This window comes from Micrasema longulum, unplaced genomic scaffold (assembly GCF_059751315.1).
Source record: "Micrasema longulum isolate JH-2025_06_02 unplaced genomic scaffold, ASM5975131v1 h1tg000623l, whole genome shotgun sequence".
Classification (NCBI taxonomy): Eukaryota; Metazoa; Arthropoda; class Insecta; order Trichoptera; family Brachycentridae; genus Micrasema; species Micrasema longulum.
This window is the reverse complement of record NW_028277819.1, coordinates 486,028-499,873: the sequence shown is the minus strand read 5'-3', so window position 1 is coordinate 499,873 and position 13,846 is coordinate 486,028. Positions and strand designations below refer to the sequence as shown.

General features: G+C 30.3%; 1 protein-coding gene across 2 annotated transcripts in view; it reads right to left on the bottom strand.

The window, feature by feature from the left end:
* Window positions 1–13,846, bottom strand: part of LOC148280059 (uncharacterized) — a 291,636-nt gene that overhangs the window by 28,190 nt on the left and 249,600 nt on the right. For both annotated transcript variants that reach the window (XM_088228982.1, XM_088228983.1), the window contains exon 2: window positions 5,615–5,974. In XM_088228982.1, coding sequence (XP_088085108.1) covers window positions 5,615–5,974 — 360 coding nt within the window. The remainder of the gene's footprint in view (window positions 1–5,614; window positions 5,975–13,846) is intronic.

Here is a 13,846-nt window from a genome sequence, read left to right as displayed (position 1 = left end):
CATGCAGAGAAACCTTGTGAATATTTTTTTGTTAGTACACAATCCAAATATTGGTTACTTTTTTTTTTAATTAGCGCAGCGCAAATTTATTATTTTGGCGACAATAAATAATATCAATTTCGAATGCAATCCAATGTACTAGAACCAAAAATTATTTAAATAAGAAAATACAGTTTTTATTAAAACTTTAGCTACCAAAATGATTTAAGTAATACTTTTTAAGTGCGACACTTTGAAATTGACTTGACTTTTTGTTTTTAAGTTCATCGGGCAGTTGATTGAATTTAACCTTTAGCTTTTCAAATATTATTTGTTTTGGTAAAAGTAAATCAAAATTACTTTTTCATTGAAAAACATGACATATTTTACGAAATATCTTTGTTTTTTAAAACTGATCTGTTACAACGCGCAGTATAAATAGAAATAACTTAAGTTTTCTTTAAAAACTCTTTACTTATCAGAAGAATTAGGTTCCAGTTCAACATAAATGTAAAATTTAATTTGAGCAAAATAAGGATAAAGATATTATTCTTTAACAAAATACAGAGTAAACTTTCAGAACATATTTGATGCATTGTCACTGATACACATAGCCACTTCGTGAGATTTTTTTAAATATTTGTAAGAATTAAATGTAACAAATATGATATTATTATATATATTTTGAGAGGGAATAAAAAACTTAGATAAAGTATAGTGGGCCTCGTGGTGTAATGGTCAGTACGTTTGTCTACCTTGCAAGTGGTCTCGGATTTGATTTCCGACATTGTTGATTTGAAATATTAATTTTAAAAAAATGTTCTTGCACTAGAATATTTCATAGTTCCTGGACTGGTACCTAAAGCGTAAGACTGATCATCTTACATTAATGTAACAAAAATAATTAAGATACGCTGTGATTGGTGTACCCATGCAGTGCCATATGCACCATTTTGTGCGGAAAGGGAATGATGATGATGAAAATACTTTGGTGTGCTAGTTGAGTAAATTTTATTTTTATTTTTTTATTATTTAACTTTTTGTACATAATGTTATTTGAACATTGGCGGGCTTATTGCCAAATTGCAATTTCTTCCAACAAACCAATAAAATAAAAGTTTTATTTTTATAATTCAAGTTACAGAACAAATTCAATAAAAAATAAAGATTAAAAAGCTAAAGATATAAAAAAAGAAAAATAAACGTATTTGTTTATAAATTGCCTTAAATCAAAACACTACAGGAAAAAGGAAAAAAGGGGGAAAAGGAAAGGAGGAGAGATTAAGGAAGAGAAAGAGGATGTTTTTTCAGACGTGATTCAAACAGAGATACTGTAGTTACATCTTTAATGGTGGATGGGAGATGATTCCACAGTCGAGCGGCATGGACACTATATGCGTTAGAGAAGAAAGAGGAATTGTGGATGGGTATTAAGAGAGTGCCTTGAGAATTAGAACGAAGAGGTATAGCATATTGTAAAATGTAACATATGTGTATAATATATTACGCAGTGTAGGATTAATGCTTAGTCAATATATTATAGTATAATCGAAATGTATTTCAATCATAACCGTTTTTATAATATTTCCAGCTAAATATACTATTTGCTTGGCGTTTTTCTTACTTTGAAACTGTAAACACTTGTATTTCCATAACCACGCATCTTTAAAATAAAATTGTTGGACAGATAAAACTTTTAAATTCTGATATAATTTATATGAATACATCAAAACAAAATTTCTACAAAACCAATAACGTAAATCGCCATTACTTATTTGTTAAAACAAAAAAGCACAACTTTGAAGATACGTTAAGTCTTTAATCAAAAAAATATATCTAAAAGAAACATTTTATTTCGTAAATATCACGGAAACCACTTGAATATAAAATATAGGCACTGAAAGATAATCTTGAAATGTGATTATGTAAAAGGCCGGGAAAAAACAGATGCCTCACAGAAAGTCGTTCCAGCAACGGGAGGGTGTAACCATTTGGTACTATTACCTACGTCTGCGTCTGTAGATATCGACCCTCAAATTAAGGGTGATTCCATGTGACTTACATGGAAGAATAAACTTTTTGAATATCTAAACCGGTAATTTGTACTTTGAGCTCGAAACCCAAAGTTAAGCAAGGATCAATGAAGGCTGAATGAACGAACCCCATTTTAATTTGCATAGTATAATTATTATTTTAATGCAATCAGGGTCTTTAATTTAAGGTTTTAATGTTTTATTTTAACAGGTGTAGAAACATATTTTTTTTTTTTTTTTTATCACCAAATTTACACGATACAAAAAAAAACATCGCATTAATACACTTACCGCATCGCATCACGTAATCTGATAATTTATTATCTAGATACTTGATAGTAAGAACATTGGTTGTCTACGTTCTATGTTACCATTCATTTTCACCATATTCCAAAACTGTTCAAATTTGACTCGAAATTTGAAATTTAAAAGAATCGCCCTCAAGATATTGGTATTTTTTTTTCAAAGACTAGAAAAACTATCGTAGACATTCGTGTTAATTTTTAGCACGATCAGTCATGTAGTTTGTTTGTGGCAACTGTGTAAACAAGTCAGTGATTGGTGTTTTCCACGAATTTTGCTTAATTTTCTTCAAAAAGATCAACGCAAATCTGTCGATAAAGAAATAATTTCTAAAGACAATACCACCGTTTATCGCATTATTACGAGTCATGAAACGTAGATGTGCGAATATGACGTGGAAAAAAGTCGACAATCAGTAGTGTGGCGCTAACTAACTTAACCAAAATCCAAAATAACACCCCAAAGTCGCTTAAAAATCAAAAATATTGACTACTTTTTTCGATTACCAAGGTGTTGTGCACTTGAAGTTCCTATCAACAGACGATCAATATCGAATATTATTACGGCGTATTAAACCATTTGAGAGTATTTGCCGAAAAAGGCCAGATTTATGAAAAGATAACTCTTAGTTTTGCATAACGATAATATGCCGTTTCACACATATCTTCTGATTATTTGGCTAAAAACGACAAAAAAGTCATTCCCCATGCACCGTTTTTACCTGATTTGGTTTTGTGGGACCTTTTCCTGTTCCTTAAACTCAAATAACCACTTTGCGAAAAGCATTTTGACTCGATTGAGGGGATAAAAGAAAATTCGCCGAGAGAGCTGAATGCCAATCCAAAATTGGCCTTCGAAAAGTGCTATGAAGATTGAAAATAAACCGCATATTATGTGATAAATATTGCTTCTTATAGTGATTACTTTGAAGGACATAAAAAAATATTGATCAAAAATTAAGGCAAAATCGTTTTTGTTATTAAAATTCCGATTTATATTTGAACATAAAGTAAATAGGATTTACCACTAACTTTGATATGTTTGTAAGTGTAAATTTTTACAATATTCAAGCGCTGATGTTCTCTATGAAAAATAATGCTGGATGGATTAAATGATTTACAGGGTTATTTAGAATCGAAATCGAATTACATTCGGTAAATCTCCGCGTGTACTAGTTGGTAGGTATGGTTACATGAGCGCAAAAGTCAGTGCTTCCTGTGATTGCTTTACATATAAATTATGCATGGAACTGAGGGAAGGAACCGTCAATAATACAGAACAGAGGGTTGTTTGTTCCCCCTTCCACCGTGTTTCTTGTTCCCGGCAGTATCATCCCCAGTAACAGCAGATGCACTCCTACGTCTAATTCAGATACGTGAGAAATTATTAAATCAGTACAAACGGTTGCAGCGTGCTTCGAATCCGATGTTATTAACGTTTGAAGTAGAATATTATAACTGCTGAAATTGTCTACGTCATTCGTGATCAAGTTTTGAAATGAATAGAGCTACAGGAACTTAACTAACAGATAAGACAGAGAGAGAAACAGGACAAATGTCTTATTTGAAATCAGAAAAAGACATGCCTTACGTTTAATGAATTCATCATTTATGTTATTTTAACATGGATTTAATTTCCGTAAAGATCGTAATAATTGTTTTTTCGGAATGAAAAATAGCATGTGACTCTTGTCATAGTGACCGCGCGGGTGCGCCAAGGCGTCGTGTACGCGCCCGCGCCGCCCCGTAAAACGCTCATCACTATGGCTTTACACTAACGATGTTGGTCATGATGAGACCGGATCCCCGGTGATAAATTTACAATGGAAAATGTTGTCAAAACTAATAGTATTTTTCAAGAAATGTCAGTATAAAGACTGTTTTTCTAATGTTATTAATTGATTTTAGATACTCATGTATTTTTATATATTATGTACCAATCATATTGGCTTGATGTGAAAATGCGCGTTTGATGTAAATAATTTAAACATTAAAAAAAAATGGGCTATCCAGAACTTTGATGGGCTCTGAAAAGTTTAAATTAAAGTTAATAAGTCTAATGTTGATGTCAGTCATTGATATATATACACTAGATGCAGCACTGCATAATACTGACTAATTAGACATTGTAAGACTGCATAATAAATGTAAACAACAAATGTCTCAAGCAAGTAAAAGATTTTGTGTATCTGGGAAGCATGTTTTCAAGGGACGGAAGAGTAGAAAAGATGTTGAAAGAAGAGTGAATGCGGGCAACAAAATGAACAAAGCACTAAGCACAGTACGTTCTAATAAAATATGTCAATCGAAGCTAAACTGGCAGTGCACAACGGAGTTTTAGTCCCAACACTTACGTATGGAAGTGAAACATGGAACTGGCAGAGGAAGGATGAAAGCCGAGTGAACGCGGTTGAAATGCGATCTCTTTGACGAATGTGTGAGAAATCAATGTATGACAGGGTTACGAATGATGAAATCAGGCGAGAGTGTAAATTTGAGTCAAGTATAATTGATAAGATTAAGAGAGGGTCTCTGAGATGGTTTGGTCACGTAGAACGAATGAACGACGAAAGAATGCTAAAACAAGTATATATGGCGAAAATGAACGGCAACGTGAGACGAGGACGACCAAAGAAGACGTGGCATGATCAGATAAACCAAAATCTTAAGTCTGGTCATGTCAAAAGCAGACTGAACCGAAGGGCATGCAGCGCCCTTGGGGTGATTTTCACAAAAATGGCGCTATTTAAATTATCCATACATTATTATGACAAGATGTATGAATGTGGAGGAAGCTAGGAATGTATGCCAGGATAGACGTGTGTGGCGGTCCATTCTCTCTGCCTACCCTTACGGGGAAATGGCGTGATGGTAATAGTAGTAGTAGTAGTAGTAGTAGCACTAAACACCCGTCTTGTGTTCCATTCAACTCAAGTTCCGGAACTCAACTTGTAGTCAAGAAATATGAAGCAGCGTAAAAAAGTGCTACATACAGTTTTGAATTCACAGTAAACTGGCACAGACAGTTAGTCTTTTTTACTCTACTACGCGTTTTGCACGGCAATGTTGACGTGACAAAGATCATTTTTCAGAACACAATTTTAAACAATCTTTCTATGAAGCATGATCTATATTTATTTATACCTTAGTTATGTCAGTAGATGTATTGAACATTTGTTTATAGGAAAATTTTTTGACGATAGCGTGTTTACACACAATGATGAAAAATCCGGTAACATATTATATTTAACCATCTTTAAACATAAATATTCATGTTAAATAAACAAATGTTAAACTTACCGAATACCGTCATGTGTTTCGTTCTCTTCTCCTCTGCCATGAACGTGGAGACAACACACGTATACTCTCCCGACAGTTCCGTGCCGGGGTTGACTATCCTGAGCGCCCGGTGGGCTTTGTACGCGTCATCCGACACCTTGTAGCTGAGGTCCAGCTTCCCCCTGAGGATGCCCAGCTCCTGGGGTTTGGTGGGAGGGATCCACTGGTACACTGGTTGCGTCTTGTTCTTGAAGAACCACTTCACGACTAAGCCGGCTGTATCCTCAGTTACGTAGTCGCAGTCAAGCACAACGGAGTCTTGACCCCCCATTTGAATTATTTCAGGGACTTTCATGTCAATTATCTTCACTGCGTTGACACCTGAAAAAAAATACAAATTAGACCGTGGTGTGGTGTTTTTTACAATTTATTTATAAATTTAAAATCCCGTTACTGTTACATCAACATATTAAATGTCAAGTGATGTTATGTCTCGCCTGGTTAGTGTCATCATCATTTTGTGGTGCTTTATGTTGATTTTCAATTTGTATGCAGTATAATTTTTCAAGTAGTCAGGTAAGTCAATGTATTGTTTTTTTTTTTTTTTTTAGCATAAATAAACAATACATTCAGTAGAAAAATGGAACACTTAAGGTTGAACTAGCCGAAAAAGAGTCTAGCTCTTGTATTTGGCAAGTTTACAAAATAACATAAAAATAAAACATAAAATGCAAAACAAAATAATAAAATAAATAAAAAATTAAACAATTTTAAAAATTGAGAAAATGTAACACTAAAAAAATATTAAATAAAAACACAAAATTTGTAAACACGGGCACATATTAAACATACATCTCTTTTTTTAAAATACAGTTAATGTTAATTATGTCAAAAAGCTTTTCTTTAATTCATCCTTAAATTTTCTGTAATTTATTTCTTGACGTAGATTTTGTGGTAAATTATTGAAAAGCTTCCGTTCTATTTTATTTTTTTATTTTCTTTTTTTATTTTCTTTTATTCAGGAAACATACAGTACAGTTACAAAGTTTAATATTTTACACAATTGGACTTAATTCTAATGGACCAGTGAAGTTTCCATATTAAAAAGCAATTAAATCTAATGTTAATTATGAAAGTATAAAAAAGAGAAGGAAAAAGAAAACATAAATGAAAGTTGTTTAAAAATTTAAATTTAAGTGAAAAAAAATATATATTTTAAGGTTTGTAGTTTGTAGTGAGTATTTACAAATGGAAATAATATTAAAAATGGAGAAAACTTGTAAGAGTAATTAAGAATTAAGAATGGAAATAAAGAATGAAAAACATACTCAGATGTAAAAATAAAATAAAATAGTAATAAAATTTTTTTTTAAAAAAGGAAAAACATAAACACATATTTATTTTAAGGGATTCAAAGAAACGATGAGAAGAATCTTTAAGTGAAATATAAGACAATAAATTTAAATTTAGGTCAATTTAAAAAACATCTTCAAAATTAATGACACATTATAGTAAGAGCAGCAATATATTGATTTTATTAACATATATAATATAAGTAATTAAAAGTAGTTTAAAAGTATAACAAGTATAAAAACATGCCAATGGCAGCAGAGAAAAAAGAAAAAATAAAGAAGGAATAACAAGTATTGCAAGTAATCATTTAAAATTTGAAAAAGCAATATAAGGAGAAGATTTTAAACCAAGAGAAGTCGATAAAATTTCATTAAAGCGATTTTAGAAGTAATACAAAATTTCAAAAGAGAAATTTAATTTATAATAATAATATGAATGTATGTAATTTGAGTGATATAAGAGAAAAAGGGACCAACCGGAGTTTTATTCAAAAGTTTTCAATACACTATTTTTAAATAATTGTAATCCTGTATGATATATATCTATATGGTTAAAAAAGCTGTTAAAAGTGGAACACGATCTGTGTAAAAACGAATTCTGGCAATAGTTCGTATTGACACTAGGTATTCTAAAGGTTGGGTGATTTCGTAGGGCACGTGATGGACAGTTAATTTGAATTTTATTTAGGAGCTGGGACGAATCAGCTAGACTGTTAATAATTTTATAGAGGAATGTGAGGTCCATTAATGTTCTCCTTTTTTCGAGGTTAATCAGTTTGTGAAAACGTCCAGATAAGTCATGATTTGGAAATATAAGAGAGCATCGGAAATTCAAATGTTTTAAAAATTTGTTTTGTACTTTCTCCAGCCTGTCAATATAAGTAATGTATTGTGGATTCCAAACGATTCCAAACGATTCTATGTAGGTTTAATGAAGTTTGGCCGTGGTAGTTTTAATTCTCGGTAGAGCGAGGCATCCTGTTCTCAACCTTCTCGTAATACGGTCCGATGGGAGGCTCTCTTTATGCACCTGGATTGCCAATTGTGTGGTTCTTTTAACAGTCCTGCATTTTTACTTGCTTTTTTATATGAAAGTGTTATTTTGGTCTGGTATTATATTTGCAATAAGAAATTTACTAAAAAATATTTATAAATAAGAAAATAATAATTTTTAAAAAATGTCAGCATTTTTGGTTATTTTAATGTCATCCATAGTCTTGTGTGTTTCCTTACGCCATTTCGTGCACAATTTCTGTCGTCACAACTTTTTGTCAATTATTTTATCTCAATCTGGTTTTTCGTTTGTTGTTTGTACAGTTCAGTCGTAAAGGTCAGGCAAGGATAATTGTAAAAAAAAAAGTTGTAAATAAACTCAGGATCAAAACTTTGAAACAATTGTAACTTTAACATATTACAACAGAGATCGAGAACATTTTAGACTGGGAATATGGAAGTCTAGGCATTTATGACCATTTATTGGGTTTAAGTGGCCACTTTACGCACTGGGTAACATTTTATTTAACAATGTCTGTGTTTGAGCATCCATATTTCTTCAATTTTTCCATCTGTTGATATCCGTGAAGATAAAGAGCTGAAACCTTTATTGATGCAAATGAAATTCTACGAATCTAATTATTTCACCTATCAGTCACGCCTGAAAACCCTTTTTTTTCAACATTTATACTTTTTCTAGGACCATTTGGTTTCATCCATGACATTTTAAACTTGTCAATTTCTTTTGTATACAAAAACTGGATTTTATCCCCTACGGTGCAAGCAATAATTTTATTTTGTTCTGTAGTAAGATCACACCTAGACTATGCATCTCCATTTTGGATTGCATTCATCACTGCACTTTGACTCGAGCGCTATTCTCGGGTAAAAAATCTGAAAAACGAAATCAAGCAGAAATAAATCCACCTCGTAGTGTAGTGATTGGCGCGCTCGCCTACCATGTTTGATGTTTTTGGTTTAATTTTTAACAATGTGGCAGTGAAATATTGATTTGAATGTAGTTCTACACAGCCATATTTTATTTTTACTGGACTTGAACCTGAAGCGTAAGACTGATATATTTACTTTTCATGTAACAATAATACCCATGAACTGTTGAGTGCTGATGGAAAAATGATTCTGATGATAATAAACTTATCATCAGAATCATTTCGTATTAGGTATATTAATGAAGTGCCTGAAGAATAATTGTTTTTGACCCATATGAACAAAATGCCTTAAAAGAGTTTAATTTCTGAAATCAATATTCAAGATCATAATATTTTTAAAAATTGACCAGAAGACCAAGGAACTTCCTGTATAATAAATTAGGCGAATGAAATTTTCATTTTACGCTTAAATGAACACTGTCCATAAATTGGGGCAAAATTGAGGTAAAAAAGTTTCCGCTAAAGAAATCCCTTTGAACACCAAACTGCTTTAAACTGTCTGAAATCGACAGTGATGCCGACCAACTAAAATAGATTTTAATCAAATTCCTGAACAATTCGAGCGGAAAAGAAGTACTATGCCTTAAAACAATCTATTGATGCTTCGTGGAGGTTTTCAATAAAAATCATCAAAGTTACCAAAGTTTTTGAAGGTTTACTTACTAAGAAATGTATTTAGAAAAAAACCGATTGCTTTTACAACTGATTTAAAGTCAAAATAAGGAACAATTTTTTTTACGATTTCTCAGCAAACTAAAGAAAAATGTACAGAAGCAAGCCGTTTATTTTGTATTTTATGATCCCAAATTTTTTTTATTTGAAAATTTATTTGTGTTTAGAAATAATGTTCATAACTGAGCATTAAATCTAGGTATTTTAAAATAAAAACATCCATGCAATAATTAATTTTGCAAAGATGTTTAACATGTAACATAAATACCATAATATGTATTCAACGTACAAACAACTTTAACAAAAAAAATATTAAAATTGATTACAACATATATTATAATTTAATAATAAATTGAGAAAATGACTGTAAAAATTTGTATATAATATACACATAATATGTTTATTACTGAAATCAATATCTCCCAGCCAGCCAATGTATTTATTTCATAAATTTTCAGTTTAGTGCTGAAAATTTGCGTTTATTATTAGCACAGTATTATTATTATATTCTGTTTGTAAAACATTGAAGAAGGTCAACAAATATACAAATATGTAAAATTAAAATATAAACAAACATATTAAGCACTGTTTATTCTCACAAAGGATAGTAAATACATGTTCTGAGGTAGACAGCATTTCTTTTTTTTAACATAGAATACAGCATATTTTTTCTAAGAGAGTCTAAAGAAAATTAACATAAAATTGAATAATAAATAAAAAAAGGATAATCTTTAAAAAAATATGGGACTAAAAAATTGTAGTTTGATGAGTTGTCGACTTTTTCGGGTGGTGGGTTTTAGTACCAACTGCATTGGTGTAATGATCAGTAATAGAGGTGCGAAGCACTGCAGATACAGTGACAATAATTGTTTTAGCAAAAATGTTACCGATTACTTAAGTTTGTAAGTGAAAATAATTGATGGAAGTTCATTGTAATTTATTATAGAAATAAAAGACGAGTAATACTTTTATATACAAATTTATGGATTTTAGTATCATTTGTCTTTTATATATATTAAATAAATTATTTATTTAATCGCTTGAAAAGTTTATATTCATATACAGTTTACCTGCACGTGCATTGCTTTAAGGCAGTTTCTTCTTTCCAACCTAAACCGTTCAATTTGAGAAAATCGGTGGTATGTGAACATATTGCTGGTATAATAATATTTTCAATATTAACCAAACATTAAAGTACATTTTAATTTTTTATAGAAATAAAATTGATTAAATATCTACACTTTATTATGAAGACAGGAGAGAATAAAGAAGGAAAAAAAGAGGGCGGAGAAAGAAAAAAAATGAAATTGAGGAAGTGCATTTCATACATGATTTGTTAATAGTGTAGGGGGGGCGTCTCTATCTCTCGTCTATTAATCAATTTATTTTTAAAAAATGATCGGCTTTTTTCCTTTATTTGAAGTGATTTATATGCATATTTGTAACATCTTTGTTAAAAAAAAAAAAATTTAGAAAGTTAGTGAAAAAAATCTACTCTTAGACCAATGTAAAAAATAGCGACAATGTTAAAAAGAGGGTCACATTTTAACCACGAATTTACAACTAAATGGCGGGTTTTATAATAACAATATTGCAAACTGTCATAGTTTAATATGTTCCGTAAGTTTGCATGTTTTCTTTTTACGGAATTTTCTTAAAACAATATATGGGTTATTCGTATAATTTTTTCCACGTCTGTTCGCATGACATATTTAAAGTTAACGAAATTTGCTGATCATGCAGATAAATTTACCTACAGACAATAAATCTACATAGAGAACCGTAGTGACTCAAGATATACGGTAAAAGACGGTTTGGAGGAGGTCATAAATTTTAAATTCACTACAATCCTTTACATGTCTGACGCTATTCAAGCTTCACGTAAAAACGCAACACGAACCAAATCACCATTCTAGGGCAACTCGGAACAAGGCATTCATACATCTAGTGACACGGAATCATTTTGTATTGTTTATTTAAATGTAGGCATAGCTCAAAAAGCTTTTCTTAAGTCAAATGCCATTACGCGTAAAAACAACTGACGCTAAACCATGTTCATTAATAATGTATAAGATTTCATACAAATAATATATTCGCACGTAGGGCTTTTTGCTTGATAAAAACCCAGCACAACCTTTATATTCACAATGTTCTACGAGGTGTGTTCAGAAAATAATAGGAATTTTTTAATTTACCGGGTTTGGAGAGTCCAATTGTCATTAGTGTACATTTCAGATAAGCATGTTTATTATTATTATTTATGACAAAAAAAAAATATTTCATTATTTTTTTCTTGGTGGTGGACACCGCACAAACGCCTTTCATGAACATTTAATAAATATAAAGTTAAATAATAAATAAACATTAATACATTTCAACATAAAAGTGTTCTTCTATTACAAAATTATAAAGTAATACAAAAAACAGTATAAAAATATTGCACAGTTGTTTTAAACATTATACTCAATATATGATAATACTTTGCGATACATAAAACTTAACATATTTAGGTTTAAAGATAAGAAAACACTGTAAACTAGAAATGGCAAAATTATAAATTCTTAATTTGTTGGTATTGTTGCAATGTATATTGAATGTCCTAGGTATAATACAAAGTGTCTCGTGCGAAGTTTTAAGGGGTTATCAACAATTTTAAAAATAAAATAAAATGAAAACTCAAGGATGAATAATAAACCGTTTTAAAAAAATGAGAAAAACTATAAAAATCAAAAATCTAGTCATTCGATTGTATAACATGTACTTGTTTATACATTTATTTTTCTCTTTTTACAAAATAACATAAATGTTTAACCAGAAATCAAAATCCTAAATAATTTCTGTAATAGCAAGTTTAAACTTGATTTAACTAGTGTAAATAATGTCAATACAACTGATCTGGTTCTCTACACTGTGGAATCTTAAAATATGTGAATTAATGGCATAATTTGATGCAAAAATTTCTATATAAAATGGCAGAGACTGAAAAATTCGGAAAATTGTTGTTGTGAAGACCCCTCAAATGTTCTTCAACACGAATGTCGAAATTTTTTGATATTCTTCCAACGTATACAGAAATGTTACTTTAATAGGTGTCCTGACGAAAGAACGGATACGTCTCGAAACTGGTAGACATAGAAAAGTCGGTAAGTGGTTATATACAAATATTTAATTACATTTAGTACATAAATGACATTATTTGTACTTTCTTTTAAAACAACGTGCAGATGAACGCAATAGATGAACTTTTTCATTCATTTTCGTTGTTGGAATTTTGAAAACCGTGTTATATGGAAACCGCGTTAAAAGAGGGTTGACGGTATGTCGTATTTTTTTAATCCAATATTCATAGTTTATGGCCAGTATTTCAAATGCAACACAAATTTTCTTCGCCATTATATAAAATTGAAGAAATATAGATGTTTAAATATAGGCAGAATGAATGTTACACAGTGTGTAAAGTGGCCACCTAAACCAGCCAATGATAAGTCATAAGCTCTTTGGATGCCTTGACTTCCATATTTCTTTCTCTAAAATGTTTTTTAAATTACTCATTCAAAATTACAATCGTTTAAATATTAATGAACTCATTAAGGCTTTTTAAGCTTATTAGATTAAATTTTAATGTCATGCGATGCAATAGAATAACAATCTAGAAAAACAAAGTAAAAATAATAAAATTCCAAAGAATACAATGTAAAAAAAAAAAACAGATTTAAATATTTAAATATAAATTTAGATTCATACATAATTAAATGTACAAAATAAAAGTATCATGAAATAAAAAAATTTAAAAAAATCGTAAAATATAGCATTATTGAAGTAAACTGAATAAGAGTATCATTGAAACCAATACAAAAACAATATATTTATAAAAAAATAATTGAAATTATAATTGAACGTAGTTATGCAGAAAGCAGCCAGCCATAGAAAATTGTAACTTAGATACGAGTAATAGCACCTTTGTAAAAATATTGAATAATCAAATCTACACAACAGTCTGAATGTTTTTGACTTTGAAAAATGATAAACAATGAATACATCCATTTTTTATATTAGTAACAAGAATCTTATTTCGTATTTGACCAGTTTTAATTATTTTTAAAGGTCCGTAAGATTTTTCTAGTGCTGTGTGTGTTTTTTGCAAATTGAGAAATGCCGTTTTTGTGATTGATATTTATTTCAGAAGGTGATTATTACAGTTTTTTTTGTGAAAGCGGTCTGGCTGTTTTCATTGAAACATAGAATAAACCTTCTGCACCCAATTACATCAATTAATTTTTTTAAGT